The sequence below is a fragment of the Pelecanus crispus genome, chromosome 4 (assembly GCF_030463565.1).
Source record: "Pelecanus crispus isolate bPelCri1 chromosome 4, bPelCri1.pri, whole genome shotgun sequence".
Lineage (NCBI taxonomy): Eukaryota > Metazoa > Chordata > Aves > Pelecaniformes > Pelecanidae > Pelecanus > Pelecanus crispus.
The window spans coordinates 6,899,671-6,927,166 of record NC_134646.1 but is presented as its reverse complement, the minus strand read 5'-3'; the positions used below and the strand labels follow the sequence as shown (position 1 = coordinate 6,927,166).

Below are 27,496 nucleotides of genomic sequence, written 5' to 3'. Positions count from 1 at the left end.
GATGTCTTTCCCTAGTGTCCAGATTCTGCTGTGAAGGGTGAGAAAGCTGCTAACTGGAGCGTGCTGGATTCACACAGTGAAGAGGCTGAATTATAGTTCTCAATTTGTATGAGGGCTGCTTTCTGTACTCTGCTTTTTGATATGCCAGTGACATCCCTGGGAACCTTGTGCTTTCAGAGTCACTGAACTCTGCAGTTATCTATTGCTTAAGATCACTCTTTCCTAACAATCAGCTTTGTTTAGTGGGAAGTTGAGATTTGACTTCTGCCTTTTGCCTTGCTCCTTTTTCTTGCCTCGTCAGTTTGTTTTATTTTGTCGCTTAGTCTCTGACCTTTATTTTTCCCCCCCTGTTGCTTTCCCTGAAGCAATTCCTTGACTTCCCTGTGACCCTCTTATCTCTTTTATACAGATTAGAATAACCAGGCAATGAATTTTGATGATGAAGTGAAACAGTCCTGTGTTTTAGAATTTGTATTCCGTCAAGGCTGACTATCAGATATATGAACTGCATTTCCAGTCCTTGTTTCAGGCTGTCTGCACCCTTGGGAAGACCTTGCCCACTCTACTGGTTTTACATTTGGCTTGCATATGGTAAGAAAACTTGTAATTACTGAGACACCTGCACTTACCTAACAAAAGGTTTGCATGTATTAGGGGAGCTGGAGATCCACTAAGAGGAGTGCATGCAGCTGTCAGGCAGACAGTTGGCATCAGGCCTGGGTGCAGCTGTAATGACAGTGAAGGTGGTGAGATGGGGCAGCATGGAGGGATGTGCAGGGATGTATGATGTGGGCCGAGCCAGGCAGCACTGGCAGAGTTGTTAAGGCCCCTGTGGTAAAACAGATCAGCTCCACTTGACTTCATTGGCATAAACAAGAGATGTTTTCTGCTTTTCCATCTGGCCCACTTGAGTACATGAAGAAAATATAACTTGCATCAGCGCAAGCTTCCAGGTGCTTATTAATGCTCTCTTCCTGGTAGCTTGCGTGTAGTATATATTGTTATTTCTGAATTTGATATTATATATTTCTATTGACATTCTATTTCTTATGCTACTTATTGACATATTTCTATTTACATATTCTATTTCTCTGACTCTACATATTTCTAATTCCTAGGAAGTAAGGCTTCTCCATGACGTGTCAGCTGCACTGGGAGAGTTGATGCTTCAAATAACAACTGTGGATGTCCGTCTTGATTGTACAGATGACAGCTGGACTTACGGCTTATGAAAAGGTCCAGTAACTTTCTTCTGGGAGTCTGTAAAATACACTCTGTGTAGTGTCCTCTGTGTGTGACAGCAGAAATGTAATGTTCTTCTGCTTCTCACCTCTTGCCTCTGCCATATGGTTTCCACAGGCACATCTGTTAAGCACCCAACTTAGCTATTATTAAGTTTGGTCCATAGCTGAAGGGTCTTAAAGACCATGCAATCTGAGAACAAATACCTAGAAAATATATAGCATCTCCATGGGTAAAGTATAAAAATATATCCTACTAAATATCGTATTAAAGCTGCGTCCTCAGTCAGACTTGAATTCTGAAGAGCAGATTTGTGGTGAAACGTCTGAAAAATCTCTTTGCCTCTCTTTGTGTTGTGGCCTCGCTCGGGCTGTAGATGGCACCATTGCTGCGCATGAAAAGCCATTTTGGTCTGGCTATTTCAATCACCTTACTCCTAGGAGAATTGTTATCCTGCAAGCTTCTGAAAGCACATGTTTGATGATAGGCTTTGGTAAGGGGTTGATAGAGCTCCCCTCTCCCTAAGTATTAGGAAGAAACATGGAGAGAGATGTTGGATTTTTTTATTTTTTTCCCTTTGTGCGATGGTGCTTTGAAATGTGTTGGTTACACAGCTCTCTTTCTCTGATAGTGCTAATAAAGACTGGGTCTCCTATTTTGGTTCCCAGCGAGAGCTGCATGTGTCAAGGAATTTCTTAAAGGATTTCCTTATTTTCATCTTTGGGGTTTCTGTGATATTTTCTGTGATACTGCTAACAAGGCTACTATATCAATGACGTATTTTGGACGATACTGAAGTTGAAAGCCTACACTTTTCCAATTTTGTCAGGTTAAACATATAAATCTACTCTTGGAACTTTAAAATGATGTTTTTTCCCTGCAGAAAGAAGATGTCACTGGCAGGAAAGGGAATAGGTCTGCTCTGATATGAGGGAGGGTGCAGTATGAGGTCCTTTGCACTTAGCCATGGCCTGAAAGAGTGGGAGGATAAAAACCTGAGCTAAGGAGTTAGAGCTGGTGAGTGACTGAGGATCAACAGTATAAACAATCCAATAGAAATTGGTTTTATTGTTTTTCAAGTCTTACCTGAGATGTTTTAAGTTTTTCTTTCTGAGAGGAACATCTGAAAGTCATCCCCTTTGCTTTGGAAAACCTGTTTTCCAAAAAGAAACAAATACCACCCTTTGTCTGTCTTGTTTTTGAAATTGACCACTTGAAACATAAATTAGTGAATGGATCTACAAAAAAAAATAGAGATCAAGGCTCTCTGACATCATTCAGACAATTCGTTTCCAGACTCCGTGGAGTGTACTAAAAGCCCCATAGCTGTAGACATCCTGCTTCCCAAATCTGCTGATATGGGGGGGGGAAGCCAAAGGGGAAATGGTGGGGGGGAGAGTAAAGAGTTATTTATTAGCAATCAGGAGAAATCTTGGTTCTGAAATGGTGAACTTACAAATATAAAGGGTCTCAAAAAGTGATCTGTTTTTATTACAGTCTCCACAGATATTCATTAAAACACGTTACGTACCAAAAAAGCCTCTAAAATCTCAAAGGGAGTTGGGCAACATTGCTATTAAAGTTAAAAAAGCAAATAATATCCTTGTGTAGGGAAACAAATTGTGAAATACAAGTCTTGCCTTAGTGATTTAACTTAAAGCTCCACAAATGCTAGGGCAAATGAACAAATTATTATTTGAACCTGTTAAGAGTGTAAATGGAGGATAAGAATCCTGGCTATCCAAGGTAATGCAAACCATGAGGAAAAAGTGGGAAGTCTTCGTCATAATTTGCACCGTGCTCGTGAAATGTTGAAGTTCTTCAAAGAGTTGTTGACGTATGTTTGCAAAGTCTGAAGTGGAATAAAACCACTTTACTGAGGAGCACAGAAGGACATAGCCCCAAAAGCAGTTTGTTTTGTTTGTTTGCAGAGTAACCTGAAGAGGCAAAAGAACTTGCTGAGTTTACAGTAATCAGCTATTTTGAAGGGAATTAGTTGATAATCACATGAAAAACAAGGCAAACACTTTTTTTTTTTTAAGGAATATATTAAGAAAATGTTACTTTTCTTAGCATGTGGTATTTTCCTCTCCAAAGTAATCTTATACAGTTTTGAGATTAAAGAGACAAATACCAAGAAAGCCATTAATTCATTCATCAGCTATAAAGAGGATCCAAACCACAGCCAGCAGTAAAGGAAGCTTTAGTCCTACTAATTTTTCTTGGCACAAATTTGTGTCAGATGTTCTTGGAAGGCAATGACATTTCAGTTTGTCACAGTTGCTTGTTCCAGTCAATGGCTATGGGCAATGCCATTTTGCTTCCACTGCTTTTGCAGCAGCCATCTTATTACTTCCTGTTTCTTAATACATTTTAGAGATCACAAATGCTCCTGGAGCTTTTGTTCCTAGAAGCTGTGCTGCAGTTGTTGGTATCTGGTTCATTTATGTGCAGATGACCCTGAGCTATTGAGAAACTACTTCTGCATAAAATACATGAAGCCTTATGCTAAATAACATGCAGAATAACTTAGTTGTTTATTCTAGAAAATGTAAAATGAGTGCCTTTTAGGGATTGTATTTGGTCATGTAATAGGCTGTTACTACTGCTGTCATGGTTATAATGTACAAATCAATCAGATAAAACACTTTAAAACAATCAGATAAAACACTCCACCTGAGACTATAGTCACATTTTGTATTAATTGTAGACTGGGTAAATAGACCCAACATGATATATATGCTATACTTTTTATTAAATAGTCTCTATATTATACTGACGTGTGTGTATATATATTATATATCCTAAACTTTTTGTGCCATAAAGCCAGTATTTGGCCCGTAAGAAAGATGGCACACAAAGCCCTCATATTTCCCATATGTAAGGTAGTTACAGCTATATTCCTGACTTAAGTGGAGACATTTGAAATTTGATTTTTTTTTTCTATTTTAGTTAGCAGCAGAAGTCTTTTCTATGTAAAATTTCCAGCAGCATTTCAAATTATTTGATTTTAAAGGGTATGCATAAGTATAGAACTTATTTTTTTCCTTTGATCATATGCATGGGACTTGGTGTCAGCCAGCATGGCTGTTTCTTGGAGTGGAACCGCCCACAGAGAGCGAGCAGTCTCCCTGCAGGAGTGCTCAGAAGTCTTTTCTCAGCTGGTCTGAACTTTTTGTTGCTATCTGGAAAGTCTCTTCATGGGAAGCTCTGGGAGTGTCCTCTTTCTAGCTTTCCTCCCAATCTTTTATTCAGTTGTCCTAAGCATAAAGGCAGCACATAAACCTTCCAGCTCTATCATATGGTTGTAAGCCTTTTGTGGGTGGCCAGCAGTTAAGCACCCACACAGCCACTTGATTGCTTCCCCCCAGCACATTCCCCCCAGTCTTTATTGCTGAGCATGATGTTTTTGGGAAGCTTTGGTAAGTTTTCTACCCAGAAATACCTAGTTAGACGTGCCATGAGGACCTTACCTTCTGCTGTTTTTTTCAAGCTCTTCCTTGCACAAAAGACTTGGTGAACCATTGCCATAAGCTGTATGAGTCCCCTTTAGAGGGCAAAATTGGCTGTTCAGATATGACCTTTTAGAGATGTTTTCCTGGCACAATCTTTTATTGCAGGATTTGTAAGGACAGAATACAACTTTTTAGTAGACTTAAGCCTGAAGCATGAATCCAGAGCCCTAATTCTTATTTTAGGTGTGGAATTTAGTGCGGTTTTGTGATGACACATCTGATGATAACAGATACTTGCAAAATATCTGTGTAGCTTTCAGGGATAGGTGTGATTGGTAAAAGATGGGTATGAAACTGTGAATGATGAAAATAAATTAAATGAGACAAAAACATCTTTCCTGGTATTAGCATGGAACTGAGGCAGAGCTGATGATTGATTTTGTTCCTCGTAACTACGTTAGGAGTCTGAAAAGGGGAGCAGAGCATCTTGTGCTGACTCCCACTATGTAAAGCATAAAACCCATCGCACGTTTTTTGAGCTAGTTCATTCAAAGTTGGTGCCTGAAGTTGACTTGCATTTCCCATTGATCTTGTATGTACTACTTGGTTCATACACTGTTCAAATTATTGCCTAGCTGCTTAATAGGCTACAACTTAAAGGATAGCACTGTACAAACATGCTTCTGCTCAGACGTTAACTTTTTTTTTCATGTTTTCAAAGCTGTAACATGCTCATAGGAAGGGGAAGCAAAGACAGGAGGGTGTTTGAGGAGGCTTTTGGCTGATGCATCTCTAGTGACACCTTGTGGGATGTTTCACAGAATTGTCTATAACTCATTTTTGAGGAAGAAATAATCTGAAAGACTTGTTGGGCAAAAAGTTGCCCAAATACTCCACGTAGGATATGGTTAAACTTCTGCACCCATCTATAGTTTTTCAGGATTGTCTTTGTAACTTGTCATTAGTAGACAGGATGAAACACACAACATCAAAGATGCTATTTGGCAGCTAAGGACAGCAGGGAACTGAAAGATGACACTTTTGTTGTCAGATTTTTACAGTGACTGTTGGATTTTCCTTCACTGCAGTTTCTGGAATTACTACTTTATGAGCCAAATCTTCAGGTTTAACTACTTAATTTGCTTTATCAGTTCTGAAATCTCAATTTTAATCAAATCAGCTAAGCAGAAATCTAGCAAATTTTAGGATTTCCATTGCGATACAAATTCTATTTCTTTATACATTACAAGCAAAAAGTATTAAACTATTTGTCCTAATCGTAACTGATTTAATTGTTGTTGATATTCTCTACTGTTGTTTCTTGGAATAATTTATGCTCTAACTCCAGCATAAAGTCTCATTTTGTACCTTTATAATTAGAATGCTGGAAGGAGACAGCCATGCAAACTTGCCTTTGGATGAAAACAAAGCTGAAATATTTGTATGTTGCTTTTTTATTTTTTTAACCAGTTCAGTTTAAAGTCTGATGCTACCTTCTCAAGACATCCTTAAACATCATCAAAGTGATTTCTCCATTATCCTCAACATACAATATTACGTAGATCAAGTTCATGTTTACTCCTACAGTCCAGAAATGGATTTGAGTTTTCTCAGGTACTAGTCAGGACTGCAATTCATTATGCACTGACGATGTCTGTACAGGCATCTAGCAACTTGCTCCTCTCTTGAATTGTCTGATTTTGTACTTGGGCCTTCCAGCAGACTGATCAGGTTGGCATACTCCATGAGTGTGCTGGGTACATTGCCTTGTAAGAAACACTTTGCTGTTGCTACAGAGGCAGTTTGGATGGAGACTCTGTAGCCTGGTAAATAGGACGTTTGCTGTTAGTAGTAAAAGGCTATAGGTGTCGTACCAGCCTGACAAAGGAGTGTCTCAGGGCTTGTCTGGCCTTTGGCTAGCTTTTGCTGTGGATGTTGCTTAATAGCTAGGCAATTTCTTCTTTCTGATGTGTCTGAACTTTGCTCTGTAAAGACTACTTGTACAAATATCTGAGAACCTAGATGTAATCATTTAGCAAACAGTAATCCTCTATGTTAGCTGGGGCTGGGGTGTACTGTGTTGTAATTTGAAACTTAAACTGGTAGCTGAGTAGGAGAAAGCTGTCTGTGTTGAGAAAACATAAACATAACCCAGAGGGACCTCCACCGCCAGTGATGAACTGCTGCCAGTGAAGAACTTGGGATGCTGCTGATAAGCTGCCATACCCCCTGGTGTGTTTCGGCATGAAGACGACTGGTGCTGTTGCCTTCAGGACTCAGAGGAATGCTGAGTGAGTGAGTATAATGGCAGATGAAAAAAAGAGTAGATGCTAGGAAGTTTGTGTATGTAAATCTGAACTGTACTATTAACCATAAATGTAAGTGGACTAATAATAATAACTTGTGTTTTAGTTAGACTGCTAAGATTTTCATTAGATTAACTGTTTCCCTGGACTTTAGACTGATAGCATACATAGTACTTCTTATAGAACAGCTGAAAATAATTACTGTTCTTACTGAATTATTTGGTTATACAGTCAGACCCCCCAGTCCTGCTCCCTGGAACAAAAAAGTACCAAAACATTTAAGTGAACTTTCACAAACAGCAGTTAAAGTGGAAATTTTATAAACAGTCTCCTTGCTTCTGATTTTTGACAGACCTTCCCTCCCACCCCCAAGGTGAAAGGATAAAGTCATTTGAAGCAACTTCGCAAAGTAGACCCAGCTACTAAGTCAACAAGACTTCACATTAGACTGGTCTTCTGATGACGTATTCTCCGCGAAGAGCAATAGAGGTAACGCATCTGAAATAAGCGGGTCCTGCGGACTTATAACTGACACTGAAGCATATTTTTTCCTTGAAACATTAAACACAATACAGGCCAGCACCAAAAAAAAAAAGAAAGAGTCGATGAAGACATATTTGATTGTTCAAACCACTTTGGCATGCTTCTTAACTTTGTTTCCTTGTTTTCTACTGCACCAAGGAAGACTAACTTCATTTCTTCAGCTATGAAATCTAGTAACTCAGCAGCTTTAAAAATAACAACTATCACAGTTTCATCTTCACTGGCTATGTGCCACTGAAGTTTTTCTTATATTTCGAGGGCTAGCAGTAGTCCATAAGTAAATCCATAAGAAGGCCGTAGGTTGAAAGTTGCCCTCTTCCTCTGCAGGGCATGTGAGTGATATGAAAACTAACAGTTAGATGCTTGTTTCTGCTCCAGTGAGGGTAATAGTGAACTTACCTCTCGGTTCAGTGGGTTCAGGACCATGCTGTAGATGGAGGACAGATGCAAGGTAGGAGAAGAGGGCTGGAGAAGACCATTCCCAAAGGTGCTGAAAATCCAGGTGTGCACAGCTGATGAGGCAAACCTGGGCAGTGGAGAAAACAAGGTGAGTGGTAAAACCAGTTGTTTTTTCTTTTGCAGGCTAATATTTGAGAAAATGAATGTTTTGCTGAGCCAAATCTGTTGCACCCCAGAAATAGCAGCGTCCTGCATGTATGTGGCATACCTGCATACAACAAGAAAATACCTATTATAAGCCCTTCTTTAAAATAAAAATAACTGTTAGTAAAGAATAAGATTAATTGCGGTAATAATATAATAAGAGAAATAATGTGGTTTCGCTGAACATTCCTTCCAAATTTCTGCTTCATTTCCTTTTCTTTTGTATGGAGAACATTTTTCTGCTCTCTGCTGTTATTTCTGGGTAATTTAGTACTAAGTTTTGTGGTATTTTTTTCTTCACAATGTGTTGGCCTCTCCTTTGGTACAAGAAGACTTGGCTTCATTACGTAAAACGCATTTGAGTTGGCTGACGTAAAACTCAGTATCTGGCTCATAGTTAATACCAGGAAAAAACATAGTCATGTAATTTATTCAAGGCCTACACGAAATGGTCTCAGTGACGTTATTTTTATGTATTATCTCCTTAATAAATGCTAACATTATCTGTGAAGGAAATACATTTCGTAATGAATTTTCTTTTCTTGTGGTGCTTTGAGGATAGCTTAGATGTTGCCTTCAGTACAGCTCTGAAAGCTGCCGCAAACCCTGACAACATGGACGTCAACCTGTTAAAGGGTTCATCCTTGCAGTTATTTGTTTTACATGCTAAGTACACTAAAAACATCTTTTAAATGCCTGCTGGTGATGATAAATGTGGGCATGAGAAGAATAGAATCATAGAATCATAGAATCGTTTAGGTTGGAAAAGACCTTTAAGATCATCCAGTCCAACCATTAACCTACACTACCAAGTCTACTCCAAGCCAATCAAGGGTAGACTAGACTAGACTAAATAGGACAATAGGGGAATTGAAGAATAGCAGAATTCCTTTTTAACACTTGAATCAATATATGACATCACTGGGGAAATTAGTGTAACTGAACTAAAAATGCAAGAGGCAAAATTGTATTGATTTCTGTAGTGAATACTATGTTTTATATCTAAATGTTAAGCAAACACACACACACACATGCTCCTCCTAGTGAATGTATACCTGGTATTCAGTCAATTCAGTTTGCTGGTTTAACTATAAGCTTTTGCCGAGAGACAGCCTGATGAATGGCAGAAACGTATTAAAATTAAGCTATAGAGATATACTTGCTCATGTCGAATTTGCTCTTCCTTAGTCTACTAAGGCGTTACACATCTTACTCTGTGTGTATGTATACATACATCATTATTTAGAAATAAATTTTAACTTTTTAAAATAAATACATTTAGATTCACTTTAGAGTGAAACATTCAGAAATAGAAATTATGAGAATCAGTTGCAGCTGACACAATTTAGATGGACTCAGTGCATAACTCATTGTCCTGTCTAGTAAAGGTTTGCTGTTCTGAGGAAAAACTAGCAGGGAAAAAAACCCAAACAACTAAAAAAATTTTTCTGTTCAAAACCGAGTATTTAGAACACTTTAATCAACAGCTCACTGTCCAAGAGTTCATTTTTGAGAACCTTCTGGTGATTTTTACCTACTGATTTTAGGGACCTTGTTCCCTATTTGGTAGTGCTGGAGTAACTATTTTGGCTAGATGTGTGGAAGATCTGTTTCCTGTCACTTGCTCTCATTTTGTGAAAAGTGTGAAGTCTGGGGATAACCGAAGTCCTCTGTACAGCACCACTTACGAAATGGATCTCTTCTTTGTCCTCAGAGTTATAACTGGTTGTGGCTTCATCCATCTGGCATCTCAGCCTGCTGCCTTGCCCTGGTCAGAAGAATATGAATACCAGCTAACCCTGGGGGAACAGAGCAGGCGAGACTGAGCAGGCTAGAAGAGGCTGAAATAAGTTCTTACACTAGCAAGAGCCTGATCTCCAGCAGCTCGCCTCTTTGCAAATGGTTCTTGATGTGAATTCTCACGCTGGAGCTTTTTGCTGGCAGAAAGCCCACGCTTGGCATGAGCTCTGTCATTTGGTTGGGCACCACAGGAGAGGACTGCTGGGGAACAGACCTCAGGAGCTCTTGCAATCAAGTGTGTTTGGGATGTATGACTAGTTGATTTCAGCTGAATTTTAAAGCCAGTTGCAATGGTTTTCCAGGAGTGAAGCAGCAATACTAGACTGGAGGAGAATGACCAAGCAGAGGCTGTGCTGCATGAGCACTCAGAAGCAGGTAGACAACTGGGAATGCAAAATGAGATGCTGCCTGGCAGGCAGGCATTCAAGCTGTGGATGTGATCAGAGCCCAGCATAAGAAAGTCTGTTTTGCTTGAGGCCCGGGGGGAAGAGTAGTTGGCTTTATCTGGATTGCATGACTTAACACAATTGTAGTAAGAATTGGGACTTTTTAAGGGAATATTTTTGCAGAAAAATGCTGACTTGGTGAAATAGAAGCCAGTCCCACTGTCTCTTGCCATGAAGAAAGTTCTTTACTCAGGTCTAATGAGGAACGAGGGAGGACTGGGCTGCCACTGCAAGGGTTGCAGGAGGGATGGAGGTGAGAAGGGTGCTGTCCCTAGGTGGTGCTCTGCAGGGGTTCAGCAGCTGGTTGACACACAAATGTAGCAAGGGCAGCAACGAATTCAGACTGTGGCTGTTACTCCCCAACACTTGCCTTTTCTCCTGCTTGGGGTAAAGAGGGCAGAGCGCCTGGCTGCGTAGCGGGGCTGGAAAGGGGCAAATGGGTGGGCAGCAGGTTCCAGTTTTCCTGTGCCTCACCTCGCCTGAAAGCAGAAGCGCTGGCCTCGGTGTACTTCTCTGCAAGGCAGTGGGGAGGGCTGAAGTACTTGTCCAGTGTGTGTGAAGAGTGGCAAAGGAAAGGCTAGCTGTTGTCTGAGCTAGAGGGCCCAAAGCATATGCCTATCGACTGATCTGAGCCAGTGATTATATGTCCTACTCCTTCCCTTTGGCCCAGTATTTGTCCCCTTTTCATTTTCACCAGAAAATTAATTCTGCACCCAATAAAACTTCTGTTGTAATAAGGATGTTTCAGCAGTAGAGTTGTGGTTTTAATGAATTATCATTTTCAAACAGACCAGTTTCTAAAAAATTTTCAACCAGCTTTATTGCTGGGCCTACAGGTGAGGAGACTATCATGGGGGAGATGTAGCAAGATAAATTGCTTGAAGAAGAGAGATTGGAAAAGATGACTGAAAAGAGATTTGAAAAAGATTTACTGTTTGTTTTTTGCCCAGCAGAATATTTTATCTGCCTGTGTATAAATATAATGAATGTAAATTTAGCTTGGTCCTTTACTGACTGAGAAGGAAGAATCGGAGACTTCAAGAAAATGCTGTGGATTCTCTTCCAGCATAGCACAGCTGTACTGACTTTTTCTTTTTTTTTTCCCTTTTGGCTTTGTCTAAACACACAGCCTTTCCTTCCCTTGCATGCCTTGTGCCTTTGGCATTCTCCCCCTCCCTTCCTTAGCCACCCAGGCCTCTTTGCTTCTGTGGGGTTGTGTGATTAGTCCTTTTAATTGATGCCCTTGATTCCACTGATAGTTTTCTTTGTTTCCATGTCTTTTCTCTAGATGCAGAAAATTTGCTTGCATTGGGCCATCTGAGCCTGAGAAAAGTAAAAAGGGGTCTCTAATACCTGAATCTAGAAGCCAATCCAGAGGACCTGTTCTATTAAAAAGCCATCCACAAAACTCTGCTATGAAAGAATAACAGTTTTACATAAGGGGTGAGTTTGACCTCTTCTAGTTTATTTAGTCATTAAGATTTCACAAACAAGTTGGTGGAAGTGTTGGCCAGTTCTTCTATAGCAGCTGCTGTGGAGAAATGAAGCTGTTTGTTACCCTCATTGCTTTCCTTTTAATTAATGTATATTTGCACTGCCTGCTTACCTCTTGCTTTCTGTGCCTGGCATTTGAAAGTGAGATATTTGAATTGTTGATCAGTTTCATGGTGTTTTGCTTTTGTGTTAACAGCACAGGTAGATGGCAGAGGCAGAAGACAGATTGACTTTCTGGTATTGCCTCCTGTTGCCATCTCTCTGTGGTGAGGAAGTAGGACTTATGTGGCTAAACTCAGTACAAAGATGATGCCTAAATACGACTATACTCAGTCAGCAATAATAGCTTTTGTTGGAGGACCAAGTGCAGTTGGAACATGTAGCTGTGCAATTTTCTTGCGCCTCCTGGACGGAAGTAGACAGGTGGTGTGACTTGGTGAGGTAGCACTGTGGTTCGGTGGCAGAACACCCCCTGATTTTATTCTCCACCTGCTGATCTTCCCCCCGGCCAATAACATGACGCCACTGCGAATGTACCGGTGCACCAGTGCTCTGCAAGAATCTCATTCACCAGGCAGTCACCCAGTTACTAAAAATCCTAATTGCTGGCATTTGTATTCAAGGCAGAAGGCGTCCCCTGTTTGTACGGCCTACGTATGAAACGTCCCACGTAGTTCATAACCATCCTCCTGCTTTCACTGCGCGTGGGAGTTTATCTTTACTAGAAACAGTAATTGCAAAAGTGACCTTCATACTTACTGAAAGCAGCAGACTGCTCCGCTCTGACTCATGGAATGAGCCCAGGTATTGGGTAATGGCTTGCTGCTTGATAACATGTTTCTCTATTGCCTTGTGCGATAGTTAAACCGAAGCCTACTTCTGTGTCAGATAGAATACTGTAGGCGATGAGTATGATGGTTCTGTCTCTGCCAGAATCTAGGATTAAGCGAAAACTACAAAACCGCTGCTGACTGATGAAAGCAGCCTTGCATTGGCTCAGCTGGGTTTCAGAGCGACGGCTCACATTTCAGCATGTCTTCTAGTTTCGATTTTAAAACTAATCCAGTTTGGATCATGCATCTCTAGCTGAAATAAAAGCCATTAAGTTTATTTTGTATTTGTATTGCCTCCCTAGTGGATCCTTGTGCTCCCTCTTTGCTGTCATCTTAGCTGATTTTTGTTTTCTGTCATGTTCATTGTTGTTTTACTTGAGTAGGAAATCCCCTTTTTTAAATGCCTTGTAATGAGTCACTGCTGCTGTTTGCTTCAAACTGGAGGGGATTCCAACTATAAAATTGTATTATTGCTAAAATACAATCCTGTTCCATTGCGTAGGTTGTAGTTTAAAACAGAGAAAGGTTTGGGGGAGTTGTAGGGTAAGCAAGCAAAGTTGTTGCTAGTTTTGTTTATTAAATTGGGGATTAATGGCAATTCCAGTAAGAAGCAAGCAGCTTAGAAGTTTAATAGATCACAACCATTCTCAGACTGAAAATATTATTCAGCAGTTATGTATCTCTCAAGTTCTGGACAAAAAAAAAAAAACCAACCACAAACCATAATAGTTTGTGTGTTCCGAGTAATGAATATTAAGATATGTTCAGCAAGAAGCACAGTTTGTTTTGGCCTTTTTTTGTGTGTGTATGTTCATTATTGATTCAAAATGGAATTCCTTTAAAAATGTTCATTTTGGGCATGGAAGATTGCTTTGAATTTCCTTCTTACATTATAAATCTACTATCCTTGTATCTACATTACTGTTGGTTTAGCCCCTGTTGCTTTAAGCTGCAGTCTTCTGAAACCATCGTCTATCACTTTCTTTTATCTGGAGTAACTACTGCAACTCTCTGTCATGCTGGATTTTGATCGCATTTCAAATCTCTGTGTGTGCTCAAACGAGATGGAAATTTCAATTTGCAGTAGCCTTTGGTGCTGCCTTCTCATGTCCGCAGAGATATACAGACAATCCAGGTGTGTTCTCTGAACACTTACTTTGCTCCCCCTTTCAGCTCTGGATTTCCTTCCTTATTTTCAGGGTTCACCTGAGAACTTCTACAGGCTGTAATCCAGACTCTGCCATTCTGCCAGTAAGAGCTTACCTCTGTACTCAGCACTAGGTGAGACAACTTGTTCTTTGCTGCTTTTGGACTCTAAAAGTCATCCTGGCAATTTTTTTTTTCCCCTTGTCCCTTTCTAGTCTTATCTGTCATTTAAACAGGACTCAGCAATTCCAATTTTACTCTAGGCTGTCTAGGAATGCAAAAAAGAAAAAAAAACCAAACCCAAAACCCCACCAAACCACAAAAGGCACCATTGTATTAACATCTTAATATTAAAGATCTGGAAGGTGGTGGTTATATATTGAGATATGGTGGTTACTTGAGCATTGAAAAGGACTACGAGGTGGCTGAAGGCCCCACAGTAACACTTGAGTTTAAGAAGAGTCTCACTACTGGTTTTACAGCATATTGCTGTAAAGGAAATAAGTTAATAAAAGCCACAAAGATGTACAATTTCCCATAGCCTTTGACTAATACTTTAAGAGAAAGAACATTTTAAAAAAATACTCTTAACTGAAGGTGAGGGGATTTCCTTAGGAAGAATGCTTTTAAGAGGCCTTGCTCTGAACCAGTGACCTCAGGAGGCAGTCGTTTCCTAACAGCACGAGGAGTGTCTGGACTGATGAATGGGAGGATGCAGACAGCTTCATCCCTCAACCCCCAAAATGCTTTTGGGTTTACCTCTCTTCAAAGGTATTTAAGTGCTAAAGACTCAGAATCTTTTACCAATGCCCCTAACTGCTTAATTTGCTTAGCTGCCATTCTGTTAGGATAATAGGACCAAAGGAGCTGGGCTGCCCCACAGGACAGCATATACTGCCAACCGGGGCAGTGTGGTTCAGAGGCACTCACATGGGTCCCTGTGGAGATGCTCTGGGTCTGGAAGCTGACTGGTTTGGCTGGTGCAGGTCAGGCTTCTCCAGTGAAGGTCGCTGGTAAAGCCGGGCTTCCCTGTTACCCCATGCAGTTGAGGGTGTCTCAGGGTCTAGCAGTGCAGACTTGTTTCATGTTATGCTGAGCAGCGACTGTTAAGCCCCATGACAGTGCAACACCCACATGGGTCTGCGGGGCCAAAGCCCGGTTTGAGTGGAGTGATTTGGCCGTGTCTCTGGGGTCCAGAGGCCTGCCTGCGGAACTGAGACGTTTGTGTGAACTGGCAGCGTGGTGGCCCAAGCTGGCTGTTCACAGGAGTCAGGCTGTCAGTCTGGGTCTGTGGTCTGGTTCAGACTCGAGTCTGGATTAAATGTGGCTACTGGGAGCTGACTAGTTGAGTGTGCTCTTGACAGTGCTGTATGGTGTTTAGGTGCATAGCACGGAGTCTGGCTGGTTTGGAAAATTTGGACCTGAGTACTTTTGTCACTTCTGAAAAGGGAAAAGATGCCATGCATCCTGTAGAAATTTTGAAAATAGCACCCCATTTATGTAGTGAGATCTCTACATAGACAATTAAGGTCACCTTGGCACTTTGATTAGGCTGTGAACTGCTAATAGTCAAATATTTTCACTTCTCTGACCATTACTGTTTTCTCCTGTGGTTGAATGTCTTGTCTGAATAATTGGCTCATATGTATTCAATTGCTTTTCAACGTCCGTCTTTGGTTTGCAAATGTTGAATATGCTTTTTCAGGAAATTAGGTTGAATTAAACTTGAATGTTTGCAAACACTTGAAAGACTTGCAGGTAGTAATGGGATATTTATCAGACTCACTGGCTCTTTGCTGTGGTTTAATGCTTTCTTAAAACTGGATACACAGAGACATACTGCAAAAGTTTGGAGTAAGGCTGTAATTAATAGGTAGAGAGATATATCCCTACTTTATAAAGTAATCTTCAGTCCTTACTCTTTTTTCTAGGTTGTAATTGCCAGGAAAGTACATAAGGGAAGTGAAACTGTATGTTTGCTACAGCATCCTAGTGCTCCAAGCACTTGTCTCTTCCCTTTCTTCCTGTCTTCTCCCTTTTTACCCCTGAAAAAAGAAAGAAAAAAAGGACCTTATCTCCACTAAAGCAAATGGCTTTTCCCTACATCATTTATAAAAATTAATCATTCTAACAACTTTTTTCTTTACTGTTCAAAGAATTTTTACATTTTTCTTGATTGTTCCCCAGTGCCTATACACTACCTCCGTCTATGTTTTATGAGTAAAATCTGAATAACACAAGGGTACAGTTTCCATAAAATTAAGGTCATATGAGGTGGAAATAGCAGCCTAAGATCAGGAGTTCCTTCATTTTTATAGTCGTTTCTTTTGGTAACAGGAAACAGCTCTAAGGCAGTTTTCTTGTAGAACGATATATAGGAATGTTTGCCTTTATAGATTTGTGTGTGTCTGCCTGCTTATGTGGTGGAGAGCTGCATTAGAAATATTTGGATCTGGCTTCTAACAACGAGAGAGCTCCCTCTCTAATGTGGTTATTAGCTTTACTACACACTTGTATGTCTTGCACAACCATATAGCAAAGTTGCAAGCAGATAGTATTCTTGATTTCACAAAAAAGGAAAATTAGATTCATATGCTTTGGGGCGGGGGGGGGGAAGTTCTGCTTCAGTGTTATGGTGAATTATGTGGTTGTGAAAAGGTCATCAGATCTTCCAGAGAAGCTGAGGAAGAGTACAATTCTCTTCTGAAATGTAGTAGATGTGTCACTCCTCACTACCTTCCTCTCCTCCAAAGTGCCTTTCTTCCTGTCCACCAACAACCAGGATACCTCCTACAAGATGCCTTCACTTCCCCTGTTTGCCCTTGGTCAGCAGCAAACCCAGGTGAAGGCATCTTCCTCTGTTCAGCCACTTGTGCTGATGGCAAACACTAGCTCTCACTGGGTACATCAGGCCTTACTTTCTTTTTTCCTTTCATTTTCATCCGGACTCTTGTAGCTCAGTTAACAATTTACAACCTATAATAGTGGTGGTAACTGACAAAGGCAGGCTAAGCTTACTGTTCAAGGGAGCGGCTTTTCTGTACAATACTGTTTTATATTATTGTGTATTAACTTATTCAGTATCATTCTAGTGTTTCCTTGCTATGATCATCAACTTCCAATGGTGCTTTAGTTAATATGACCATAATCTGGTATGCTCGAATTCCATGGAGCTCTATACAGAGGGACAAGCCAATGTAGTGAAGAGAGTGGCTAGGTCTTGTAAAGTTTTTTTGACGTGTTTTGAAACACATGTTTTTGTACAGCCTATCTTAGAAAGACAGGTTAGCATCAAGAGTTGTGCGCCTTACGCTTAGGGTGGGCAGTGATGGGGTTTGTGGTAATCCTTCATTCTTTCCATGATCTTGAACTTAGCTTTGAACATCTTGCAGTCTGTCCTTGGCCCTTTCTGTGGAGGTATCCACTGTTTCAGGTGAACGTAGCAACTCACTGCATTCCCTTGCTGCTGAGAAGAAAATTGGAGACCAGGAATTTAGTTTTGTGGTAGGTCATCTTGTTGCGGAAAATTCTCTTACTATTTTGTAGTAGTATAAGGTACGTAAGTCCTCCAGGCTCTGTGCCTGATCTTGTTGTAGGTCAGCCAAGAAATAGCAAAGGCAGAAAAGTGTCTGCAACCTGCAGTTTTCAGCAGTCCCTGAATCTGCGTGAAAATGCTTTGCCTCATCCAAAAAAAAACCCTGTCTCCGTCAGGTAAAGGTAATGTTTCTGTCAAACCACTAGATGTTGCTTTAAAATTTTGCTGATGTATAGAGCAAGAAACAGTATGACTTTAGGGTTGGCTTTTCTCTCTTGTTAATTGGCAAGCAGGTTAAACTATGTATGGATAGGAAAGAAATCTGTCTGAAGCCTATGCAGGAAGAGAAATCCCTTTCATGGAGGATTCAGACATTGCCTAAAATTAGATTTAATTCCAGTTTGGACCAGAATTTAAACACTGCAATATTTCAGTTAAAAAAGTAGAAGAAGAAACTAATGGATGGGCAACCAGCTGGAGAACAAGGTGGCCTTGGCCAGAAAAAAGGTTTGTAGTCAAACTTCCTTGATGCTAAGCTGTGTGCTTCAAGTTTATGGAATTGACAGACGTGATGGAAGTGATGTTCTGCTGGAACCTGCTGCTGCCCTGCTGTAGAGCCTGTTTTCATACTTGCTGTTGTATCAACTTCATGAACATCTTCAAGAAAATCAGGTGAAATAGCATAACAATGTATTTGAGTAATAATAAAGAATTGATTGAATTGCCATCTAAGACCTCATAAAGGAGCTGTGGCACTTCCAATTTTTGCATAAGGAAGGGAGAATTTGTTGTGGGTGGTCTTTCATTTGTGGCTAAGCAGTAAGCTACACAGGGAGCAGGAAAAAAAACAGGTGGGAAGTGCCTTGAATTTTAGTGCATATCAGGCAAAAACTGTTTGAGTCCAAACTAAAATCAAAGTGGTCCACTAAAATTTAGGGTAGAACTGGGTAGCCATTTCTTCCTCCCTGGGAAAGTTACTTCTGTGAGCACAAAAATCTGTTTCAATTCTGTATGAAGTGTGGATATCTTATCCACACTTCATATACTTATACCCTCACCTTTAACTGTTTCGTTTACTTCAAAAACATGACAGCTGGGACTGACTGTCTCATATTGCTACTTCTTGATCTGGGGTATATGAACCAGTTTAAGAAATATATAAATAAAAAAGAGGATAGCAGCCAACCTATTTCTGAGTGAAGCAGAAGAGGGTATTTTAGCTTGACAAAAATGTAAGTGCGTGGGAGCAGTTCTCATTCACGCACCAAAACGAGAGGAGGACGGCTGTAGACAGCCAGCGAATAACGCTCGTGTCGAGAACAGCAGGCTGCCTTGTTTCAGCAGAATGAATTCCTAATGCCCTAAGTGTGGCATCAAAGAATAAACTTAAAACTAAATCTCAGAAATGTCCTGGACTGCAAATCTGTCTTCACCTTCCTCTCCATAATATTGGAGTCCCAAACTGTTTTGAGCACTTTCAAAATTGCTTTTTTTCCTGTCTCCTTTCTTCCTTGTACTGGTCTTTTCTCTCCTGAATAATACTTACATGGCAATTAAGCCCTTTACAAGTCACCTAGGATCCGGTACTTTAAGCTGCTGTCTTTGCATTATATTAAATTTTCTCTAACTCATTTCCTTATTTTTCCCCTATGGAAAGCCCCTAAACAAGCAGTTCTTCAGTGGACAATAAAGTAATTTGAATGGCAGCCATCCAATCTGGACTTTCTCTAGATAAGTGGCTTGGGTATGCATAAGAAGCAATGAAATTTTTATTATTCGGTTATGTATGGCGTAGCCAAAGGGGTTTTCCTCTTCTGAATGGGGGAGTGGGGACATCAGGTAAAAAGATGCATATGTGATTTCTGCTGTACCCCCACAATTTTCCACTGGAGGTTAAGAGAAAGGGTTCCCCCTTCAATTTTTCCATTGACTACTTTTCTCTGCCTCCACAAAACATTTTGTTGTGCCTGCTTTGCTGCGATGAAAATGTCATTACTTTCACATCACTAACATTTACAGGAGTTAAAAATGAAACAATCAATTATTTGAGTCACGGTGGCTATTAAGCTGGTGTTAACAGGAAAGGAAGAGCCCATGTTTTCATCTCCTCCTCTCTGGAAAGAGCACGGATGCAGTTCCCTACCAGTATCTGCAGAAGGCAGCTGTTGCTGCAGCGGACAGAACAGCACGTCCCTCCCCTTGTGTGCTTCGGCCATGGCCGTTGACAGGTGCTAGAAGTAACCCAGCATGACAGTAAATGTGTGTGGCTCAGAATGACTCCAGGTAAAATGTTTGTAAGCATTTTGCATTTTATTCAGGGATCGCTTCCCAGAATAAATTGGCATCTTTGGTCACGTCTCTTAACTCATGAGATGGCATGCAGCCTTTCAGATAAGAAGGCACCTGACCTTAAAGGCTTAACAGTCCTGGCTTTGCCTGGTCCTGGATGAGGAGATACCTGATTATTCCTGGCCTCCCTGGCAGAAACCACAGTGGTGCAGTTGAATAGGTGACGGATATTAAACCCAGGAACAGCACACATGGAAAACTTTAATTTAGCCCCATCATTGTTACTGAGCTGACAGATGATGACAAAATGACAAGAACAGCCTCCCGAACTATTTCCAGTCCCATAGAAATTAAACGTGTTGGTCAGTCCAAAGTCAAAAGCTGTGTTTGAGTGCAGTGAAAGCCAAAAACATAGAAGGCCAAATTCACTGTACTCTGTATGAATGTATTGCTGAGGAAGAAGTAATGCTATTCCCTTGTTACTCAGTCATTCAGTGGAAAAAGCATTTCCCCTCAGAGGTGTATCTCTTGGCTTTGATTTCTTTTGCTGCTTGGAAAGATTTGAGTGCATGCCACTTGCCTCCCAAGACAAGTGCTCTAGCAGTTTGCTACTGAGATTTTGCTGGTGGGTTGCTTTCAAACCTCCCCTGTGGAGGCTGTTCTGCTTTTTATAAATGCTTATATAAAACTGAACTAAGATCAGAGTAAGAAAAAGTGACTGATGTGGAACTGAGTGAATAGGACGCTGTTCTGAGAAGTGGAAGATGTTGGTGCTGTTGGTTTGGTTTTTTTTTTTTTTTTGTTGGGTGGTTTGTTTTTTTTTTTTTTTAAACCAGGCAGACAGTAAATCTGAACTCTGTTGGTAAATGTCTGAACCATCAAACTAAAGTAATTAACATTTTCTCCAACAGAATAACAGTAAATACTTCCTAGGTAGTAGAAGACTATTATTGCAAAAGACTAGAGAAATCACCCTGCAACTCCAGCAGTTAAAACATTTATCCAGGAGGTACACACACAGTTAAACTCCCTTCAGGGAAAGGCAGGGGAAAGAATTGAACCTTGGTCTCCCACATCCTGACCGTGGCCTGTTGTTTGCTCTGCTATAATTGCAAATGCCGCCAGAATAGTTTTGTTTCAACAAAACTGCAGTGAAGTGAACATGAATTTGCAAATGATTACTGTCTGTGTGCGTGTGAGGAGCAGAGTGTAAATGGTTTGACAGAAAAAGATCCACCCTGCTCTACTAAGCAGCTGTGGTATTTCTGCTAGGAGGATGCAAATGCTCTCAGAGCAGTTAGATCATTAGTATTTCCAACCCGTAAGACAACAGGACTCTCCTAAAAATGTCAGAATGGTTTCTACTCCTTGGTGCAAAACTGCACAGGTTTTGTTGTCATCAAAACCGAAACCAATACAAGAATCGGGCTTAAAGATGAACCTTTTTCTGAACATAGCTATCATAAATCTTACACTTCTAGGTAACAATGTTAATTTTTATCATCTGTGAAACTTGATTAATCAACTCCTGTGTGCAGTGGACTATTGCCTGAAATGAATAGTATACTCTTGAAAATGCTGTATCACTTCTTGTCTGAGCGGAGGGAAGACGTTTCTGCAGTCTCCACCTCTATACACCCTCTTCCTCAGAGAGGAAATCAGATACGAGAATGTAGTGTTTCTGGTTGGGGGCAGAGCAGAATGTCACTTCTGATGAGGAGACTATAGCTGTTTGAACTGAGCCCTGATTCTGTAGGGAAACCTTTAAGTTCTAATTAAAATGCATTCCTAGAAATGGGTCCCTGACATATCTGTCCCTTACAGTAAATTATTCTACTTCTAGATTAATATTTGTGTTCTATACCTTTGGAGTTGATGCAACTTTTCCACCTTGCTAGACCGCTGCTTTTCCCACAGAGCAGATTTTGCTGGTGCGTGGGCGTACCATTGTGTCACTGTTCCATGGTAATCTGAAGAACGAGAGGGAATCCTCTGTGGTCTCTTACAAGCAGTGGTTTGAAGTAGATCTGTGTGGGCTGTGTTTGAGAGATATGAATATGCTCTCAATGTTAGAATGACTTTAAGAAAGGGGTTTCCCTAAGCCTGGAGTGTAGGTTAAACCTTGAGAGAGAGAGATACGTATATATATTTGCCTCCAAACCACTTAGTTCTCATTTGATTCAGAGAGCCTTTATTGAGAGTAGTATGTCCTAACCTAGCAGCGCAGAGACGAACACCTTCAATAAATATGGTGAGTAACTTGTGCGATGATTTGAAGCTTGTACCAGTGGGTCTCTGCCTAGCCTCAGAATGAAGTCATGTGCCTCTTTTCCCTTGTCATCTACCAAAGAGACCTCAAATCCAAAATCTGATATTTTCAAAGTTTTTTTTTTTTTTCTAAATGACTTCTTAATGTCTTCGTAACTTTTATATGGAATAGCTATAGCAGAGTTCTTTTACTTTCTTTTTATATGGAATAGCTATAGCAGAGTTCTTTTACTTTCTTTTCTTGCACAAAGCTGGGCAATGAAATGTACAGGAATGGTGAAGGATTATTGCCATAAAGAGCATTAAGGCTATGTCAAACAGTTATTTTGGGGTAAATCTAGTGATACAAAGATTCAGTGCACCTGTACTGGGTTTGACCCACATTCCTTTCTTGGATAACGCTTCTGCTGAGACCTTGGGAAGTTTTGCCTGTTGTGTAGAGTTTGGGATGTTCCCTGTGCTACCAACTCTGACTGGAGCAGGCACAGGATTCCCTTAGCTGGGTCTGTCATTAGGAGATGGGCCCTTTATCCACATCTGCTGCAAATTGTTTTCTATAATCCACGTAGCATTTGAGGTTGAGCTAGTACTCTGGGCTAGGTTGTATTTTGCTTGCCTTGTTGCTGTAATTTGGCATTAATGCTGTGTGTCAGAAAAAGTTTTGATGCATTCCAACCCTGAGTAAGGAATACTTAGAGTCACAGTATTATAAATTTCAAGTGGTATGTTTCGGATTAATAAGTATAAATAAGGTGAGCTATGAGGACTAGTGAGATGAGGTTTGTGTAGAGGGAGAAGAAAACAAACATGCATTGTTTAATAAACGTGCTTTTTCTCCTCCTTGTTTTAATTACTAGTTTGATAAAAATGTAAAGCTGCAGTACTTCTATCCATCGTAGTGAGAAGTAACCCTTCTGTTTTCAGAACCAGTGGTGTTTGCTGCCAGAGGGCACGCATACCCATTGTGCTAGGGGCAGCTCTAGGAACTCCAGACCACTCTACCTCCCCTGTCTCGAAATGAAACAAAAGTTGTCAGTACACCTGTGAGGATTACAAAATGCTCACAGCAAACCATTTAGAAGCCTGGAGAAAGAGAGCTTCTTAAAGGGTCATCTTTAAAGAGATGGTGGAGTCACCATTCCTGGAAGTGTTCAAAAAATGGGTAGATGTGGCACTTTGGGACGTGGTTTAGTGGACATGGTGGTGTTGGGTTGATGGTTGGACTGATGATCTTAGAGATCCTTTCCAATCTTAATGATTCCTAATTTTTCCTTTCATTAAAAATAACCCAGCCACCAAGCCAGGAAACACAAAATTGCTACTCTACCCTTAATTGGTTTAGTGGTGGATTTGGTAATGTTAGGTTAATGGTTGGACTGGATGATCTTAAAGGTCTTTTCCAACCTAAATGATTCTATGATTCCCTTGACTTGCTTCTGGATCCTTAGCACACCATGATATGCTGCCAGCAGAGTCCTAATTTCTAGCAGCAGCGGTACTGTGTTTCCAGAAGTGTGGGCACTAGAATGTAAGGAAAGCAACATACGTTTCCGAGTTGCTTAGGACTGATGTTCCTGTCAGCCAATCGATGCCAAGGGGTTTTTTGCAACTGGCTTGTTAGATTGTTCCTGCCTTTCTATGGGCTCTTCTTTCTCTTTTTTTGTCCTGGGGTTTTGAAGCTTGGCTGGAGCGCACAAAATTGAAATAAAACAGAGCTGCATTCCTTATCTAAACCAGATCCTTCTTACCTTCTCACTGTTAAACTTCTGTTCTTGTAGTTGCACAACTTTTTGTAGGTAGGTCTGCCTCTATCTTGCATTCTTTTCTCATAGCCTTGCTTCCTTCCCAGGCACGTGGGCCCTGTACTTGGAGCGATCTCCTTTCTGTTACTGTGCTACCTCTTTATGTTGCAGAGACTCAATTCCAAAGTCATTGGAGTTGATAGATCCTAAATCTTTTCTCTCTTGGCTTGGATTGCACAGGAAAGTTCCACCATTTCTCTTTCCTATCACAACATCACAGCTTTACTGCAGTGAGGTCTCCATTAAAAATTGTTCAGAAAAACCATCTTGGGCACTATCAATAAATATCACAGTTATTAATCTTTGATCCTGCAGTATTTTTCCTTTTCACTTCTGTATTTTATCTCTTGGAAAGTTTCCTGTCCATACTTTGGCATTGAATAATAATAAAGAACCATTTTTTTACTGCATAATTTAAAGCTGACATTTAAAAAATACCCAAGTACTTCCTTCCCATCTTGCCTACCTCCAAATAATTTGTCATACTAATTGAAGTTGGATACAGATCATGAGAAAGTACCATTGGAAACTCTCATGCAGTGTTATTTCATGAAATATGCCTAGTTTGCAAGTGTTTTTCTGAAGATCTATATACTTGGCAGATGTCTGTATATTTGACAGATCTGCGATTGCTTGATGAATGAATTTTGAACAAATCAAAGATACTGTTGAGGGTTTTATTTTATCAACATATTTTATACTTTTTTGGAGCTAATATGTATTCTATTAACAACAATTTGCTTTCACAGAAATTGCATACAATGGGTATGTTCAAAGTATCATTGACTTTGCCCACAGACCTGTGTACGCTAATTGGCTTCAGTCAAACCTAGCATTTTCCAGTGAAGAAAAGATCTCTTCTAAATGTATTAAAAGTGAGGAGTCTACGTGCAGTATCTGAAAATCAGTGACAGGCTGCATTTAAATATCGGAGGGGCTCAAAATTTGCTTCTAAACACAGAAAAATGTTGGGATTTTCTTTAGGTGACAATCTTTGGTTGTCATAATACATCTTCCAGCAACTTCTTAACATGTTCTAAACCTCCCCAAAACAGAAAATCTTAAGGCCTCCCAACTCCGGAACTCATAACCTTATAATAATTAGAGGTTAGTATTTTCTTTTTTTTTTTTTTTTTTATGGCCTCTAATGGTGGGGGACAGAGGGTAACTACTGGAATCCAGAGAAGTACTGGGGGTGTTCTGTGGAGCTGTGTGTGGCTTTGATAGCTTGATGACATTTACAACTTCCTCTGGTCACTACTTATGCAACTCTTTCACATATTGGAAGTGTAGTCGTGATATTTTCAGCACTGAACTTCTGTTTTGTAGACTTTCAAATTAGCTTGTATGCTTTAAACTCATCTGTAGAGATGCCTGTGTGGAGTGACTGACCTGGTAAGCTCAAATGCAGAAGTCTGTGTCACCTGAGGCCTGGGTATGACTGTAGTTGCTTTTTTGTTAACATTTGTGCCACTGATTTCTACTTGAAGAAGGGATTTATAATCATTGGGGAATAATTTTCTCACTTTGAGATGTAGTTCTCAAGATCTTCAATCCAAAGCTGTTTAGAAATTGTTAAATGGACCGATTTCCAAAGAGAGAAATACGCCTGAAAATTGGTTTTCTATGTGTTTTGATCTAAGAAAAAAGTGATACATTGATTTTTAACAAGGTCATGTTACATGTACAAAAGAGTGTTTTGTACCCGCCACTTTAACTAGTTTGTGTGTGTCAACGGCAGCATTTTCACACAGCCAGTGGTGGAGGACCAGCACTTGTAGGACCGAAGAGCTAAACAGCAGGCACTGTCTATCTGTGTCAAGTCACCCTGCTACATCCAGTACGACAAAGCAAATGCAGAGATTACGCTGCACATTTTCCTTTCCTGGACCGGAGCCAAAGAACCTGCAGTGCAGAGCCTCTCCGGAGTCCCATCTGCTCTATGCCAAAAGCCTGGCATTCAGTTCTGGGTAGAAGTAGGGTGTTCAGCCTTTAATTGGCTCATTCCTTGGTCTGGTCCACTTCAAGGGGTTTTTGTTTTGGGTTTTAATTTACTTCATTGCTGTGTAGTTTTGAGATTATCTCAAGAAATGTAAATAGACTGCTTATCAAGTCGTGGATGTCGCAGCTTTGTGGGAGGGCATCTGTGAATTAAGTTTTTCGGGGTGATTGCTGTTCTGAGTCTACTGTTACCCTAAACAAGAATTTTACTTAATGGTGGGATCAGTTTTACATATTCGGCATTAAATCTTCCTGCATCACACAGGGCAGGTACCAGTTTCATTTTATTCGACCCAAATTGTGCAAGACAGAACTGAACTTCTCTTTATTTTTGGCAAAAATCAAGCTTCAGATTTTAAATTCTAGTCAGAAACTGCCTAATATTGATGTTTCAGCACTTTATCAGGAAATAATGGGGGGAGGAGAGAACTGGCAGATCTTGCTGTGTTTGTCTGTGGCTTTTTCTCGTGCTGCATTTACATGACTGAAGCTGCGTTTTCAGCAAAGAGCATTGGATGCAAAAGCAGAAAGAGATGTAATGCAATGGCTGGCTGCACTGCACACTAGTGCTGCTATGAGTGCCAAACCTGGGAATATCTAGGCAGGAGGAGATCACAGAAATGTTATATGTTTGACTTCTTTAGAGCAAAAAAATCTTGAGGGCTTTAGTCCTGTTTCAGATCAGTTTCGGTGAGTGTTGCTTAGGATCTCTTTCATCAAATGCTTTTTTATTTCTTTGGTTGTTCTTCCATTTTGATCACATTTACAGTAATAATCTATTTCTCCCTCCCACTCCTCCTACACAACAGCCACACACAGACAATGTATAACCTGCTGGCTTGTTTATCAACAGCATTTATGATTATATATGTTCCACTTTCTTTCGGAGCTATTTTGCAATATGGGTAATACTTAAATGAGGTAGGTTTATTTGGCCCGGCTGTGACAGGCCCTGGATCTTTCGCAATACTAAAATGGGTATCACTGAAAGGGTAACTTGTTAATGGCTTTATTCCTTTTGTGTAATTTGCTAGCATGTGCTTCCACTTATTTGGCATGCTATCTGTTTTCTGCTCCCTCCACTCTGACAATATATCTGTTTATGGTGATGGTCTGTAAAATTGAATCACTGAGCTGATCTAGGCAGGAAAAACAAAATGAAACAAAAATCTCCTTTCCCTTCTCTGCCTCTTTTAGGCTGGGTCAGTTCTGACATTAATTTTTGTTGCATTCCCACAAAATATTGCTTTGGTACAACTGAAGAACGAGTGAATTACAGAGAGGCTTTGGGGAAAATGAGCAAAGGTTTGGGAAAATAGGATGCTCTTAAGCTAGAGCTAGACTTGGAGAAAGAAAGAGAGAATGGGGCAAGAGCAGTGCACGATTTAACATTTACGGTAGAGATGTTTGTGAAATGCATTTTGGATAACGTTTTGAAACTCCAGCGTGATGAGTGCCTGTCTGGCTGCGATCATTTTTATAATTAAGATTTTATTAGAATTAGTGAGTCTTGTGGTCATTCTTGAATGATATATTTTTTTCCGTGGGAAACGTACTTGTTTTTAATACGAATTAATACTCCAACAAGAAAGTGCTTTTTTGGCCTATTTGCGTATATCTAGGCAGTACTTAGGGCTTGGAGCTCTGATAAATTTGGTGGGCAAGCACCAAGGAAATTTTGCATGCTTTTTACCAAACATTTTCAATTATTGCAAAACCCCATAAATCTGTGA

At 40.3% G+C, this 27,496-nt stretch overlaps 1 protein-coding gene across 1 annotated transcript in view; it reads left to right on the top strand.

The window, feature by feature from the left end:
• The first annotated feature begins 7,979 nt into the window (after positions 1-7,979).
• Positions 7,980-27,496, top strand: part of TNIP3 (TNFAIP3 interacting protein 3) — a 75,372-nt gene continuing 55,855 nt past the window's right edge. Inside the window, exon 1 of the mRNA XM_075709406.1 lies at positions 7,980-8,093. Within this exon, the coding sequence (XP_075565521.1) occupies positions 7,980-8,093 (114 nt within the window). The remainder of the gene's footprint in view (positions 8,094-27,496) is intronic.